The following is a 17,126-nucleotide window of genomic DNA, read 5'->3' on the forward strand; positions in this document are numbered from 1 at the left end:
GGTCTTAGAGAGCTTGTAAAAAATTGACCCAAATGTCTCTAAGGGGATCTAGAAGAGCAAAATACTTTTTTTCTCATCTACTATAATCTAATTACTACATCTGTCTAAAAAAAAACGCTTATAATAATTAAAGATCTACAATCTGTTAAGTGACCTGTACCCAAAATGTCAAGAATTAGAAGTAAATTCCCTTTTTTTTTTTACATGGCTCAATAAAACACTACTCATCTCTTTCTTCTCAGTGTGTTACAATCTACACCAGTATAAAATATATCTGATTAGTTTCACTCCATTATTTCCAGCTCAATGAAATAAACATCTCTCAAACTAAAATGCTTTAATCTTTTTGTATTTTATCCTAAGTGTGTTAGAAATTTCAGTAAGGCACACATTGTCCACTCTGTCCTTCCTCCTTTAATCCACACATAACAGAAATTTAATGTCTTTCACATGTAACTGTGCAATAGTTTACGTCACAATGGTAATGATAAATACTGCAGGCAGATTACACATACCTTGACGTTAGCTTTTTCAAATTAAGCATCCTGTTTTGTAAGCGGTGTGCAGAGCAGTTGTGCATTACACAAGACATGTAATGCTGAGAAGCTGGTTATTCATTGCGCTTCAGAGTAACTGGCGGTCATTCTCCCTTTTTAGTCCACTGATAACTGGAAAAGGGCTTCTACAGTGAGGCATAAAAACAGCTGGGCCAAATATTCAGGTATTGCAAATGGCTGTCAATGGCCAGCCAAAATATTATCTGTGGGATCCTACTTAAAGCTCTAAATGGACAAGCTCCATTGTAGGTCAGAGGTTTGATTACTCGATAAGTTCTGAGTGAGCTCCTCCTCACCGGGCTAGTGGTTTATATTTCTTTAAAGTTGATTTGGAGGCAGATCTTTTAATTTTTAGGTTCATCTCACGTGAACCAACTTCCAGTTTTAGTCCATGAGGACCAAAAGTAGGCTTAAAAGTTTCCTTTTCAGTAAAGCTTATAAGGTACAGTGGCTTAGGGTATCCTCAGCTATCTCTGTAGCTATGCTGCTATCTTCTTAAGATGCTGGAAGACATGCTGTACTTTTTTTTTTTAAGGTGTGACATTTTCCTTAAAATGGGTACCAGATTTACTGCTGCTGCCAACAACTTTATGTTCTCCTTCTAATAAACCTTTCTGCCTTTACCCTCGCCACTCTTCACCCAAAGCAACTGAAATAACCTCTATTGTGAATAATTCTGTAGTATTAATTCTATACACTCAAAAACTGGGAGAATTACCTCTCATCTGCTTAGGTGTGTTTCTCTCTTATACGACTGAACTTAAGGAGCTACTATCTTTAACCCTCGTCTTTCATTAAATAAATAACACCTGGAATAGTGCTTCTATGTGTTTTGTCTTTCTGCCTGAAAGTTCAAGCTTAGGCACATATTAATATTCACAACAGTCAACCATACTTTGCAAAATCAACAAGATCTGATTTGAAAAAACAAGAGGTACATGTCCCTGTTTTTTTATGAAGCTGATTTACAGGACATGTCGGATTTGAACTGTAGATTTAAAACAAGCACTAACAAGATAACATCAGAATGTGGTAAAAATGTTGCAACAATGATACATGTTGATTCTCTTTGTACCTTTTAAAATAAGAAAAAAATATATACTGCTTATTTTTATTGAAATAGTTGGAAATATATGTGTTAACTTCTTTTCAGTTGAAAAGTTATTCTCTTTTTGCTCTGATCAATACAGAAAAAACTTAAATATACCTGAAGACCCCAACTTCTAGCATGCCATTGTGCAGTCTCCACCTGTGCACAATGAAGTGTCACCATGTCTGCAGGGGTTGATCAGATTTTTTTCATAACTTTTTTGATTTCTTGTAAAAACTTGTGTGCAATTTTTTCAATCCATTTCATACAGCCTTCCCTAAATGTGTGGAGCTGTGTTGGTGCCACTGAACATTTGTTCTGAGTTTAAGCCTCATGTGTGTTCAGTCTTGTCTATCAAGCTTTGCCTCAGTAGACACGTCACCTCTTCAAGCTCCTGCTCAGCCTCGTGGACTTTGGGGTCCAGCTGGAGGACCTCCTGGAGGTCGCCGCTGGCTGACAGGTAATCCTGGCATGTGATTACAGAAAAACAACATCAGAAAAAAAGGTTTAAAAAAAAGAAAAGAGTGGTAGTGATGTGTTTATCACCTGCAGTCCCTTAAAAGCCAGCGCCCGTCTGTAGAAGGCTTTCTTGTTGGCTGGATCCATCTGCAGTGCAGAGTCACAGTCCTGTTTGGCCTCTTCATACCGATTTAGTTTAAGGAAACAAATTGCTCTAGTAGGGAAAGACAACCATTCGGTTTTTAAAAAATATTCTTTTTTAAAACATCTTCCTAAAACACTAAAAAGAACATCCATTGCTCTAACAATGTTTCCATACCAAGTATTTTAACCTCTTAGATTACGTATTGCTGCAACTAAATTCTTGTTAAGGGCTGAACCTTTATTATCTGGGTATAAAAATATGATGCAACATAACATTTAATGTGTTTGAATAGACATATCTTCCCTTAGTAAATACTGTATATAGTGCCCTCTGCTGTTTGTGTAAGATTAAAGTCACTGAAGAGAATGTTAGAAAAACTTTCTGGATTAATAACACAATATTTATTATGTGGACGGACTGGAGAGTTTAAGCAGACACATTTATCAGCCTGGTTTAGGTTAAGTTCTGATGTTCTGTGTATTTTGGATCACTGTCCTGTTGAAACAGTCAACTATGTCTAAGTTCCAGCCATCTGTCCCAAAGATTCACCCTTAGATTAAACAAAAGCTCAAGCCTATCATAAACTGGAAAGTTTAATATCAGCATGGACTTAGAACTTGCTGGCCAATAATCAAGCTCTTGCTCTAAAGTGGACAGCTCATAAAAACTTAGCTTTTTGGTTATGAGGACCAAAATAATCTTAGTAAGAGCCAAGGTGAGGCATTAAAACCGGATAACATTGTACAAACTTATCAAACGCAGCAGTAGTATCATGATGTGGTGAGGATTGTTGTCAGTGGTACTAGTGCAACAGACAAGATGAGTGGGATTATGAAAACCAACAGCATCCATCTAAATTAAAAAACACCAAACACACAACAAGCTTCTACAAATGCAGCTGATGCTGACCATGTTAACGATGGATATAGTTCGCGTAAAAGCCAGATCTGCAAAAAGCAATAAAGATATTAAAATTTTTTACCTTTTTTGATTAATGGGGCTCTTCTATAACCTATATTTAAATGATGTATTTTAAAGAATTAACTGTTGAAATCCATTATTAAATAGCTAATATATTAGGATATTCATGCTCATAATGAATGTATGTAAAGTTTGAAGTAAATTCTTCTCTTCAGCAAATCAAGCTTTGCGTGTTTTCCTAAAACATGAATGTTCCTGTGTGGTTTGGACTAACCTGTTTGTGTAAACGGTACATTCATCAGGTTTTATGGAGAGACATTCACTGTACTTCTCCAGGGCCTCCTGGAAATGTCCCTTCTTCACCAAACTGTTGCCTTCATGTTTGAGTAAAGTGAAGGAAGCCTCTTTTCTTCTAGCTACAGAGAACAGAGAATTTATCAAAACCTCTAAACATAAACAAGCACATAAAAAAAAGCCTATAGCTACTTTTCATGAAGGGTCAGTTTTCATCACTGTAGGGTTGTTTTTTTCCCACTGCATCAGGGGATGACTGCATTTAATGGATACCACTTAAGAAGCCTGTTAGGACTTTTTCGGGGCCTATCAATAAATGAAGCAGAGCAGATGAGTCGATTCCTCCTGAGCTAGCTGTCTGCTGTGCTGAGGAAGCCTCTACAACTAATGACTAAATAATGAAAATTTCCTAACGCTGCCCCACACTCAGCAGAGATAACACATTTCCACAGTTTATTAGATACATTTCAGTGTAAATTTCTGCCAAATTTATGACTCATTACAAAAGAAAAGAAAATGAAGAGTCTGTCATCATTTAAGGTAAACTTGAATTTGTTTGCATATTTCCAAATTTTTGTTTTGAATGTCGGTAATTGGACTGCCCTTCAGAAATAAAAGTGTTAAAATAAATTAATCAAAAGTCAATATAATACAGAAGCTAATCAGTTATATTGTTCATCTGTTTATCTGACTTAACTCTAAAAGCAAATGTTAATAAAAATGCAATTACAATGATAAATGTCTCTGTTTCTATAGCTTTCTATATTAGTTTATACAACATACAGCCTTTAAACATGTTCTATATGCTTTTTAAATGCTCCAAAGCCATAAAACTGACCATGGCAACATTTTGTTCATTGTGTGCTTAAAATAGGAAAGGTAGACAAAGGCTAAAAGCCATTGACAGCAGAGTCAAAGTGCCTGATATGTGCAAAATGCTCGTTCTTGGCCCTCGGTCCTAGGATTATTGGATCTGAATGTTATGTGTGAATGTGCGTACGCCATTTTATTTTATTTATTTTTTTTAAAGAGTCTATGTTTTGCGAGTGGGCGCACTAGGGTGGGAAGGTGTGATTGAGAATGTGTATATATATATATATATTTTTTTTTTTTTGTCAGGTTTGGGTCTGAACTGCTCCCTCTCCCAAAACATGTCAAGTCTCCGCTAAGTGTGGAGCCCATTCCCCCCGTCCTGCCCCCCTCTGCTTGCTGGTGCTTTGGCTCGCCGGTGCACTGGTGGTGCTCAGTGTTTGGGAGTGGTTGCCCTGCTGGGTGCTGGCTTATTCCTGGTCTTATGGCCGATTCCACTTTGGGGTGGCTGGCTGACGGTGAAGCCCCTATAGCTCGTCCCCGCGGCTCTTGGGCGGAAGTCCTCTGGGCCGTCTCTCCTCTTCTCCTGATGGGGGCTATTTCCTGGGTTGGCCCCTCCTGGGCGTCTTTACTCTGGGAATCCCTTTGGCATCTGGGGTTTTGGGTCTCCCGGCGCTTGCCACGGTGCTCTGGAGGGATGGCTCTTCACAACCACTATTGAGTATTTTTCCTTTGGATAAAGTTATTTGCACAAATGCACTCTCACAACTACAGGTGCTTGGTTCCAGGTACTTAGAGATTCACTTCCAAACAGAAAGCGCATATACTTATCTACAGCTACCACAGTATACATGTCAGATTAAATATTACTACTTATACTTCAGCGATAGTATCAAGGTGCCACTTAATTGTATCTCTTATACTATATGTACTATATGCTGTGAGATGTTTGTCACAGCAAGAGTTAATACCCTACAAGCTGTTCTACGAAAGTTAATGTATAAGTTTATTTGTAGGTTAAATGCATCTGAAAACGATATTATTTTGTCACTCACTGATACCACACGTAGTGCAATCCGATATCAGTCTAAGCTGTGGGGACACTGGTATTCCTGTCTTCTTAAAGATCCTATTTAATCGATAATGGTACTTGTATTGTGTTTTTATCATTAACTATTTTTATTTTAATGTATGTATTTATTGGACCATGAGTCTGGAATAAAGTTTATCTCTCTCTCTCTCTCTCTCTCTCTCTCTCTCTCTCTCTCTCTCTCTGTTGGATGTGTTGTTCCTTTTACAGAAGACATTTTATCATTGTCTCACTTTTATCTCCTCTTTCTTTCATCTTTTCTCCTTTTTTAGGTTTTTCCTTTCCTGTTCTTCTTACATCGCAGTGTCCATATAATCTATAATACTCCCTGCATGAATCATACTAAAGCTATTTATATGCATAAATCAAGCGGAACATTATGGCGATAGCCGTACTGCTCTACTTGTGAAAGCAAAATCTGTTGGGCTCTTTTTGGCATCAAGAAAGTTATTATTATTATTGCCACATTGCCAGACAGGACACTGTTAAAAAAAATAAAGAAAGAAAGAAAATGCGCGATAAAGCACCTGAGAGATGCTTCACCTTCATTTGATCATCGACTCTTTGCCAAGTTCTCAACATGCAGAAAATCTTCTTTTAAAACATACCATTGTCTGTCAGGCTGCTTATCTATAGTCATTTTAATAGATATGACTGAAGAAATTTAATCAAATGCGTCTTTGTGATAGTCTGCTGGTAACAGTGCTGCTGGGACTTAAATTAGGAAGTGTTAAAATGCAACAAAAAAGAAAATATCTAAAGTTGCATTCAAAAGATATTAATCATAATCATCTTTTTGCACCGTGTTTTTTTCTCCCACAACGTTTACGTTTGATCACTGCTACACACTAAAAAATTGAAAAGTCATGAGAGCTGTACAAAATGAAATTTTGTTTTGTATACACTCTGTGTGTACAAAATGATAATAAAGTTTGTCTAAGTCATAAAACCTGGAAAAACTGCCCCTGTTAGCTCATCCTGGACAAACCTCATTGTAGTAAAAGGCTGAAATGTAAACCTGTGACTGCGTATTGTATTCAATTCAGTGCAATTAGTCTTGACTCACACAAATGAGTGTTGACTCAACCAAATTAGTGTTCACTTAAACAAATAGTAAAGGACTTTGTATAAAATATACAGCCCCATTTTAAGTTGGATCTTTAAAAATTATTACTAAGTTTGACTGAGTTTTTGTACCTAAAGCCTTATTGGTCAGGCAGCTCAGTTTAAATGAGTGTTTTACGAAAAGCTTCAGACACTGAACTAGAAATTTGTGGAAAAGTAAAGTGCCCATATTTAACTATATTGACACTGCCTCTCTCTATATATATCTCTCTGTATATTTTTATTTTGTCTACATCAACACCAAGTGAAATTCCTTGTAAGTGAAAATCTACTTGGCAATAAAATGTGTTGTGATTCTGATATTATAATGCTGATCTTTACCACAATCATGCTAAAAGTGGTATTTCACTTGGTTAATGCATTTCTGACTAATCTTCATGAGTTATGTTGTCTAATCAGCAGCCCATCCCTCCCCTGTGAAATTGGAGAATATCTACATGAAAAAAAGGCTCCGTCCAGGAAGCTACCTTAACCTAGCTGTGCTGGTACTGTGGACGAAAAGCCACTTTCTCCGATCAAGAAGGGGTGATGTGATGCAGAGCGCGATGATTCCAGCTCAAAGTTAAGACAAAGTGGCTCATTTAGCAGCTAATTTACAAAGTGCAGTAATGCTAATGTCACATGAAAGTCTGTTTCACAGCTTCTGCTCTGTAAAAGATTCTCATTAGATCATAAAATCAAATATCTGTCTCTCTCAGGGAATCTTTCAATTGAAAATTTTGTTTTAATTTCTTCCTCAGCACAACAAAACAATTTATTTTAATGTTTCTATACATTCTAAATGAGACTCACTCAAAATTAAAATGACTTTTTATCCAGCCTCTGGTTGGAGTCACCCGGGCTGTCTGAAGAGTCTCTGACCCCTGAGGGGAACCTGACCTGAATTGTTCCATTACAGCAGCTCTCCAGTCTGTGAGGATCGGCTTCTCTTTGCATTATTGATACAACCCTAAACACAACACACCGCCAGCTGGAGCAGCTTTTGTCCTACTCAGCATTTACTCACTCATTCTTAGCCAATGCAGCTTTCTAAACTCATAATCAAAAATCTTATTTTTGCTAATTTCACTCCACTTTACTGCAGGTGCTGTATTTTATTTTATTTTTTTTGTTTTTCAACAGTCAGTACCTGCTGATATATTTACATATATACAGAGTGTCAGCTGTTGGTTGTAGGCAGGGAGCATAGTAATGTAACCTACCTTCCTCCTGTACAGCCCTGGCGGCTCGCGCCTGGGCCAGCTCAATGCTGACTGGTTTCTCTCTGTGCTGCTGCTGGACGGACAGAGGCACAACAGGGATCTCCGGCAGCTTGTCTCTCCATTCAGGCCCGTCCTGCTCAATAAGCGCCTTGGTAATTCTGGCAGATAACAAGGAAACCAATGCCACATAAGGGTTTTCCCTTACAAGAAAAACACTGAAACAGGGTTTGAAGGCTCAGCATCGATCTATGATACAATTTCATTCAGATTTCTTCCCTCTATTAGGCTTGAGCAATATACAGTACTAATGAAGGTGTTACGCATTGCTTTGCTAGAAAGACTGGACACAGATTTATATTTTAAGTACAACCTTACTGCCAAGAAAGCAGATAAAAAGCCTCCTATTTGGATTAGGGCTGCAACTAAAGATTATTTCCATATCAATTAACTTGTGGATTATTTTATTCGGTTAATTGATTAATAATTGGATAGCCAAAGGATACTTATGGAAGATTTCTTTTACAAATTTAAACCAGGTGAAAATAAAACTTTTCCATTTGAGAAGTTCTGAATAGAGCCTATTGACAGTATTTTTTTTATCTTAAATGCAAACAATTTCTTATATTTTTTTAAACTTTTATATAATTACTGCGCTAAGTGGGTTACTTTTTCAACTAAAGGCATGCTTTGGAGTCTCTACACTCCAGTTAACCAATAATCAATTACTAAATTATTTGATGATGTCAATAATTGATTAATCACGATTAATCCGATTAATTGTTTCAGCCCTAATCTGGACCAAAAAAAACTTCAATTAAGTGAGTTAATGGCAGCTTTGTAACATGGTATGGATACCAGTACCTCAAAGTTCAACTTATCTCTGGATAGTGAGAGGTTTGCTTCTTTGTTGTTTTAACTCATGAAAGGGGAGGATTTAAATGTTCTTTAGGGTTTATACAGGTGGAAGAGGTCTTTTTATTCAAGGACATTAATGCCCATGTGGTGTGCTATGACTGGAGAGAACAATGATTATTGTTCTGTTGGATAAGCATAAGGAGACCTTGTCAACCTAAAAAAGTCGTGAAAAATTGGGTACGTTTAGGGCATATGTTAGATTTGTTTAGTAAATACGGCTGTTTAAAATTTTATGACTTTTTCATAAAATCAGATTTAAAATAGAAAAATGCTGTCTTGATTGATTCTGAACTTCACACCTCCTGCTCTAAGCTAACCAAACCAAAACTGATGTTTGTGTCTGTGTTTATCTAACCTGTGGATGCTATCATGAGCTGCCTGCACCCCGTTGTCGATCTGCAGTACCATCTTGTAATCCACGTAGGCCTTCCTGTAGCGTTCCAGTGACTCATTGGCTAGGGCTCTGCGCAACAAGGGCTTTAAGGAGAAAGGCTGCAGCTCTAAAGCCCTAAGAGGATCAGAGAGATGCACAGACCGGATCAAACCATGTCCTTCACTATGTCTAAATGAGCCTGTTTCAAAAGTGTGACTTGATTCTACTTTTTCTTCATGAGCAAAAACATGCAATCATCCTACTGTAGGTGTACATTTTATTCAGAATACATCCCAAAATTTTGCCTCTAGAATGCAGCAAAAGCAAAACAAACAAATTCCAAGAGTTAGCGTTGTATAAATGAAAACAAAATCCAAGCTAAAAAAATAACCAATTAAATCCATATTTGTATAGATAAAGGAGTCAAAAGATATAAGCACCAAAACTAAAGGAAAACAAATGATTTAGATGAAAACACAAAAATATAAAAGTAAGAAATCACTGACATGAAAGTGAGCAATATAAGAAAATAATCCAGAGAGAACCGGGATTAATAGGTTATATTCAAAAATATTGTCTGTTATGTATATTCAAGAGATATTAAAATACAGTCAATCATTGATTAAGTATGACAGACTAATAGATTCATTGGCTGTTATAATCTGCCTTAAAAAGGGTTAATATCATTTTTCCCATATGTCTATCATTTCATATTTATAATCATAGCTTATATAATAGTCCACTCTGCTATGGCTACCTCAAAGTTTTGTATTGAGACCCCTAACTTTTCTGTTTTCTGATATTATAAACTCAATTCCATTTAGGTTGAAAATACTCGATTCCAAAGCAACAAAGTACAAATGAAAAAAAAAAAAAAAATCTATTTAATTGTTTAGAGGTAGCCTAATTTTGTATCTTGTATCTAGATGCTAGATATTTATTCATTTCTTCAAGGTTCATATTCGGCCTGTATTCCTTGACATTACTTATTTGAGCAATACAAACAACCTTTAATTAATTTCGTCATTTGATTAATTTGTATTTTTTAATTTTATATGTTAAAATGTGATTAGTAAAACTGCTCAGGTTATCTTTAAAATTTGTTTGAAACAAAGAAATAATAGAAAATATCTGTAAAAGGGCAAATATTGTTTCACAATACTGAAATCAAGCTCATTTTTACTCACTGCTTATAAACTCTGTCGTATGGACATTATGCTTTTTAATTCAATTGGTCTTTTATCATGACAGAGATATAAAAAACGTATAGATTTGGTCACACACTTGTCGCAGTCTTGTATGCAGTCTCTGCTATTTCCATCCTTCAGGTAACAAGCAGCTCTGTTGGAGTAGATGATACTCAGATCTTCTGGGCTGTCAATGCCTGGAAGGGTTAACAGCATTTAAGATAACTGCATTGTTGATCTTGATACAATATTACAAGAGACCTTCAAACATATATAATGTATTTCATCTTAAAAGTAGATCCAAAACCTTGCAATAACTGGAAATAAAAACAATTCAATATAAAAATAAAAATAAATACTTTTTTCTACTGTTCCTCCAGGCACTAAAGATGTTAGCCTTTGAGAGACAATCTGATTGGTTTCAGAAATGCTGAAGGGTAAAATGTGCTCACAATTTCTAATGATGTTGTATAATTTCTCTATTTTATTTGTGAGCCTCATTCGGGAAGCAGAACCTCAGCTTAGTTAAGTTTAATTAGCACACACAAAAAAATATAACAACGTTTAGAGATTTGAAAAATAGGTGTTCATGATACCATTAGACATTATGGTTAGTGCTTTTCTGTACTTGCCAGTTAACCTGGCCAATTATTTATAACATTTGAAAAATAATGTATTAATAAAACCATTAAGAATTTAATGTTAATGCTTTTAAAGCTACAGTACAAAATATATATGCAGTGCTTCTCAAAACTACTCTACCTCTTAAACATTTTATTCCATCCCAATGCTTCAACCACAAGCTAGATTATATGAACCTGAACAAAGTTGTACATAACTATGAAAGGTATATAATGCATGGTTTTCACATTCTTAAGCATTAAAAAAATCTTAAGCATGTAGAGTACGTTCTTGACCCCTCTTAAGAAACATTTTGTGTGCTGCAATCACAGTTGAGAGTTTTTGTAGGTCTAATTTCACTAAGTTTGTGCATCTGCATCCTAAAATTCTTTACCATTTTTCCCCTAAAATAAATTTTGCTAAAAGGGATCCCCACAGCATGCTGATGCCACCACCATGCATAACATGTAGTGAACATATTCTCTCATTCTGCATCTCTGCAGCTTCACTGAAGCTATTGTTAAGTGATGCAATGGGGACTGGTTCAAATGAATATTAGTAAGAGGTATCAGAGTAAAGGGGTACAATTAAAAATAATGAACACTCTTTTTCCAGGGATTGTTAAAAAAATGGAACATTATGGTCATTAGGAGTTTATAAAATATTTTAACATTTTAGTGAGTGACCCATCTGCTGCATTTACATGTAACTGCAATAAATAACAATCTATAAAAATAGATTGTTTTGACTAAAGTTAGAGCTAAAAAAATTGTTTTAAGAAAATCTACTCTAATTTAAATTGTAATAATATTTTTAATTTATTCATTTAGGACAGTTAGACTGTTTCTGTTCAGGTTCTGGTGTATTAAAAGCCCAATTTAATGCTGTGATGCTTTTTTTTTTTTTAATATATATATATATATATATAATCTGGGGTTTATTTCAGTTGTTCCTCACCTGCCTCATAACATCCATCTATAGCCAGGGAGTACTTCTCTATCGCGTCTCCAAACTGGCCATTTTTAAAGAGGTGGTTTCCTTCATTCTTCAGCCGGGCCAGGTGAGGAGGTAAAGCTCCAGCCGGAGCATCAAGGTAACTCCTATCCCCTCCTGAGCTTTCCGACTGCTGCTTCTGCTCCTCTGCCTCTCCTTCTCGGCGTTTTTCTCTCGGTGCGCCGTTTGCCACCTCCTTTCCAGCAGCTCTGGGAGCCTGCAGGTTCTCCTGTCCCCGCCTGGGGGTCGCTCCTCCTCCGCTGCTACCGGGGGGTTTATCCTGCGCGTTCCCCATGGCTGAGCTCCCCTCCGCAGTGCGTCCAAACTCTTCCTCCTTTCTCCCTCTGCAGCTACATCTGTGGACTGGATGAGGGATTTCTCCTGGACACACCTCCTCTCGGAGGTGTCAGAAGTGATGTCATGATAGGGGGGGTTGCAGAGCTGCTGCAGCTGATGGGGAAGACTCAGAGCTGAAGGCAGGGGAGGCTCCAGCATAAGTAGGGCCCTTTACGCCCCCCCCATCTGTCAAAGGAGCCCATAAAAAAAAAAAAAAAGAAAGCTCTATTACATTTCATAAAAAAAAAAAAATAATAATTCAAAACATCTATCCCATTCTCCACCTTTAAAAAGGCGCTCACCACAGCTGCAAGTTTGACTTCATTAGGAGTGACACTAAGATAAGATGTAGTGCTTAAAGGGGAACACCATTATATTTTACATTGGGCCCTTGATTTTACGTTATTACATCATGTTCTACTCACTCATATGGTTTTTGGTTCAACTGGAGCTGTTCTGAAGATATTCCGTTAGGTTATATCCATGTAACGTCTTCCTATGGGCAAACGAGTTGAAGGCACAAACTAAACTGTTCATAATTTATTCTTTATGGTACGCCATTATTCATAACATGTAGGCGAATCACTGTCCCCCAGACATCCGCGGTTATATTTTTTATATTTATATGTTTTAAAAACAAAGTGGTGCGTGTATGACGTCATCCGCGTGCGCCGGCTACCGTTCATTCTTCCTGTCCGCTGAACTGCTGCTAGTTTTACTCACATGCCTGGAAGATGTCTAGTGCTTCTACCACAGATGATATCGCTCTTGATATGGAATTGAACGATTCAGATTAGCTAGCCGAATGAATAGAAGGGGTAGAGCGTAGCCGCCTGTGGCCCGGGCTTCCTGTTACGACTCCAGTCCGCATGCGCGAAATGTTGTCATACACGCGCCGCTTTGTTTTAATATAACCTGACGGAATATCTTCAGAACGGCTCCAAATGACACAAAACTTATATGGGTGAATAGAACATGATGTAATAATGTAAAATCCAGGGGCCAATGTAAAAAAAAAAAAAAAAAAACAGAGTTCCCCTTTAAGGGGCAGTTTGGGATTCAGCCTTTGAGAAGTCCCTGTGTAAATGACCTATAGACAAAAGGCATCGTGTCCTTACAGACTTTTTGGAAGCAGCCAAGGATTATAGAGACACCAATTTCTTTTTTCCAGCACGACTTGGTAACCTCCATGTACTATATACCATAGGTTAGTTCAATGATTGTGGTGTAAACTGGTCTGACCCTAAACCAGGGAACTCTGGTCTTTAAGACCCACTGTCCCACCTTTTAGATGTATCAATGCTCCAACACACCTGAATCAAATGATTTCCATTACATACCAGAGAGGTCTGTTAATCGTTTATTTCAGTCAGATGTGTGCATGAAGGAAAAATAATGTAAAACATGTAGGGAAGTGGGTCGTGAGGACCAAGGTGGAAGACAATTGACATGAAGTGGACTAAAGTGCAAATCCTGGAGGTTTGGTGTACTACTTTTAGATGTCTTAATTTTCCTACACATCAAATGCTTTACCCTCTCCACTAGTAGGAAGCCAAGGGGTCCATCCAAATACTGCAAGTCGGTAACCACTCCTAATTCATAGCAGCAGTGCATCAGAGGTCGCTATAAGTTCTGTCTGAAAAGTTCTGTAAGTAAGATTTAAAAAAAAAGCCTGTATGCTTCCTGTCGGGAGGTTATTCAGCATAGGGAGCTCCAAATGTTCCCATCTGGTGTTCCTCACATGTATGGTGACATGCGTCCCTTCATAGAGCTTCAGCTGTTCTTTAGATGTAATTTGCCTTTTTTTTTGTTCCTTTCAGAAAGCTGTAGTCCCAGTTTGACAAGCACCATCTATGTGTTTCAGTTACATAATGAGTAGCAATCTATTTGCTGTATTCGGATAGATCAAAGTTCTTCAGAGCTCTATTAATGACTTAGTATATGATTCAGGTGTATTTTTTAGCAGGGATTCCTCTAAAAGTTGCAGGACACAGGCCATTAAGGACTGGAGTTTGGGACCATTGATCTACAGTTATATCATGAGAAAGAACCAAAAATACAGACAACCAGAAGGATGCTATTGAATCTCCTTGGGCTACACCTCTGCAGGCTGCATTCAAGTAAAGAAGCCCAGATCAAGTACAGACAGCAGATGCTTTCCATTACATCATTCGCAGTAGGATATTTCTGTTTCCTTTTATTATCTGTCTATCACAATATTCTATTTTTGTTAGGTCTTTATTAGCCATTAGCCTTAATCAACTGAACATTAAAACATAATTTAAATTAATTTAACATTAAATCCATTCAAAATAGGTTGATATAACAAAAGGTCACATGTTTGAAATTGCTCAAATAGACATTATTTGTATTGTCATTCTAAAGGACTGAAACGTTTCTGCATATTTAGTTATATCTGGTTTATTTGTCCATAAGAAATGCTCCCCAGTGAACAAAACAAAGTAAAATATATCACATTTTAAAAAAGGCTTTTACATTTTTTTTTTTATGAAATACAAATAAAAAAAAATTAAGTATTCCTTGGTTAAAACAAAGATGAATTGATGGCAGAAAAAAAAAGAAGCCAGACCTGCAAGTGTGTTTATTTACATGGTGAGACACTACAAAAACAGTAAACACTAACTAAAGTAAAATCCATCACTCTGCACTTCTTCACCGGGCATCAAATACAACCACTGTAATCAGAGAGTTAAGGAAATGTGCGCTCAGAGCATATCTGGTTTTACACACTTAATTTAAACACAAACAACACATTTTACAGTTTGTACCTAAACAGAAACACAGAAGAAAAGGATACATCTCTTTGTTCTCTTCTTGTACATAATTCTGTAGCCACACTCTCTGCATCTGATGGGATCACGTGCTTTAATTTCATTCTCAGTGTGACATTCTGCAAGAAAAGACAGTCAGGTCATCCAGCAAGTTCTAAGGCATTACCAGATAAAAGACATAATTAATCGTTGTGAGCACTTAGGACTCCATTTATTCATTCAACACTAACAAAAGCTAGTGATGCTTTGAAAGTTTTGAGAGGTTTACCTCTGTTTCAGACTTTAAAAGCCACTGGAAAGATACTGTACCAAGATCAATGATGCAGTTATCTTAAATACAGCTACCAAATCATACTAAGCCTCTATTACACTTCAGCAGGGTCCTAAGGTCCTAGCCTTCATGCCAAACTGCATAAATAGAGTAGAGTGTGCAAGGAGGAGGCCCAGAGAAGCAACGAGGTTATAAAAATAAAAACTTTCAGAGGGTGCATACTGGCATTAAAAATATTATTGTTTTATTTATCTTCTGTAACCAGGGTTCCTAAGGCATAAGGCAAGGTAAATTCAAGACTGTTTAATGCCACTTAAAATAAAAATTTAAGATCAACCTAACAATAAACAAAAGAAAAACCTGGGAACGACAAATTTACCCAAAATGTTTATTTTAAACCATTACTTTCTGGGCCAGTAGATGTGTTTCAAATTTTGAAAAACTTTCCATATAGGAAGAAAGCTGAAAACACACAAATAACAGATATTTTTAGCAACTACTGAACTGAATTCACTAACTTTGTTTTGTTCCCTTCTCAATCGCTCTACTTTCATAGTCGGCTTACCACCAAACATTATCCTGAGATTTGGTTCTACTGGCGCTGGTGGTGATGTGAGAGACGCTGTGGAGGCGTTGCAGAGACCGGGGTGGAACAGAACGGACAAATACCTGCTGCTTCTAATCACTTGATTTTGACACTTTGGGTTTCATACTTGTGTCTCCACTGCCTTGATTCCAATCATGCTCCATCTACATTCCCTGGCAGTGGTTTTAACCATGCAGAAAACTCTTGGATAGCCTATTTTTCATTGAATTTAAAACTTCCCCACAGTGTCCAGATAAAAAGTTACTGGCATATCACCCAAAGGTCTGGCCGCAACATCTTTTTTATTGGTTCTGCTATTGGGCCTGAACCTATAATGGTTACAGTGAGGAGTTCGGTAAATGTAAGAAAAAATTGTCAATTATTTAAATGTTTGATATGGATTACAAAAATAAAATCCTATTTATGATGTGGCAACAATTTTTAGACCTATGAAAGACTGATTTAAGACATTTCAGAGACATTTCAGATTTTATCAGAATCAGAAATACTTGAATCCCAGAGGGAAATTACTTTTGTTACACGCTCCAGATACAGTGTATATATATATATATATATATATATATATATAACTAAATCCAAGTATGTATATTGAAGAATTCAATGCCTTTTAAAACTTTTTAAGTATCTGCAGGAACCCTGGTAACATTCTCCAATATACTGAATTTTATATGTAACCCATAATCTTAAACAATTACAATAAATGGACTTGGAATGAACCTATACAAAAGAATCAATTTCTAAAATGAGTGTAAAAATATACATCTTTGACACTTTTATATTTAGAGAACTCACGACTCTATAATGCAGAGCCTAATTTAAATGCATAGCGTTTATTGTTAGTAATAACTGTGGCTGTATGTAATCCATAAAGATTACCTCCGCAGATGTAGATCATCGGTTGTTGTTTGGGCGGCTGCAGATCTTTCTGTGCGTCCATTTTACTCTAAAAAAACAAAAACAGAAGAAATAACCAAATATTATCTGATGAATTAGTACAGGATGCTAATAGTTACAGCATGGTGCCGATGGAGAGGGTCTAAATCAATCCCTTCATTTTTCGAATAAGAGACATAATTAACGCGATGTTACTAAAGCAATAATAAAACGAATACATGTTTAAAATATAAAGTAAATCTCTAAAAATAAGAGAAAGCTAGGTTTACCTTTGAAAATGCTAACTGTTTACCCCTCTTTCTCACTCCATGCGCGCAAGTGACGAAACGGTGGTTTCCGGTTTTCTTCTTTGCAGTTTTCCACAGATCATCTAGAGGTGCATTAGCGCCACCAACAGGATCAGAGTGTTATGATACGTTTAGGTAATACTCCTGCCATTATCTG

General features: G+C 36.7%; 2 protein-coding genes across 2 annotated transcripts; both read right to left on the reverse strand.

The window, feature by feature from the left end:
• Window positions 1-211: 211 nt before the first annotated feature.
• Window positions 212-12,118, reverse strand: LOC107088361 (sperm-associated antigen 1A-like). Its single transcript, XM_015380487.1, has 7 exons — window positions 11,747-12,118; window positions 10,266-10,365; window positions 8,964-9,116; window positions 7,694-7,851; window positions 3,447-3,588; window positions 2,194-2,320; window positions 212-2,113 (listed from the first exon to the last, which is right to left on the reverse strand). The coding sequence occupies exons 1-7, from the start codon at window positions 12,075-12,077 to the stop codon at window positions 1,979-1,981; spliced, it is 1,146 nt and encodes a 381-aa protein (XP_015235973.1). The 5' UTR covers window positions 12,078-12,118; the 3' UTR covers window positions 212-1,978.
• Window positions 12,119-14,650: 2,532 nt separating this feature from the next.
• Window positions 14,651-17,038, reverse strand: LOC107088364 (DNA-directed RNA polymerases I, II, and III subunit RPABC4). Its single transcript, XM_015380489.1, has 4 exons — window positions 16,952-17,038; window positions 16,665-16,731; window positions 14,937-15,029; window positions 14,651-14,814 (listed from the first exon to the last, which is right to left on the reverse strand). The coding sequence occupies exons 2-4, from the start codon at window positions 16,723-16,725 to the stop codon at window positions 14,792-14,794; spliced, it is 177 nt and encodes a 58-aa protein (XP_015235975.1). The 5' UTR covers window positions 16,726-16,731; window positions 16,952-17,038; the 3' UTR covers window positions 14,651-14,791.
• Between the last annotated feature and the right edge of the window lie 88 nt (window positions 17,039-17,126).

The sequence above is a fragment of the Cyprinodon variegatus genome, unplaced genomic scaffold (assembly GCF_000732505.1).
Source record: "Cyprinodon variegatus isolate N-32 unplaced genomic scaffold, C_variegatus-1.0 Scaffold216, whole genome shotgun sequence".
In the NCBI taxonomy this organism is placed as follows: domain Eukaryota; kingdom Metazoa; phylum Chordata; class Actinopteri; order Cyprinodontiformes; family Cyprinodontidae; genus Cyprinodon; species Cyprinodon variegatus.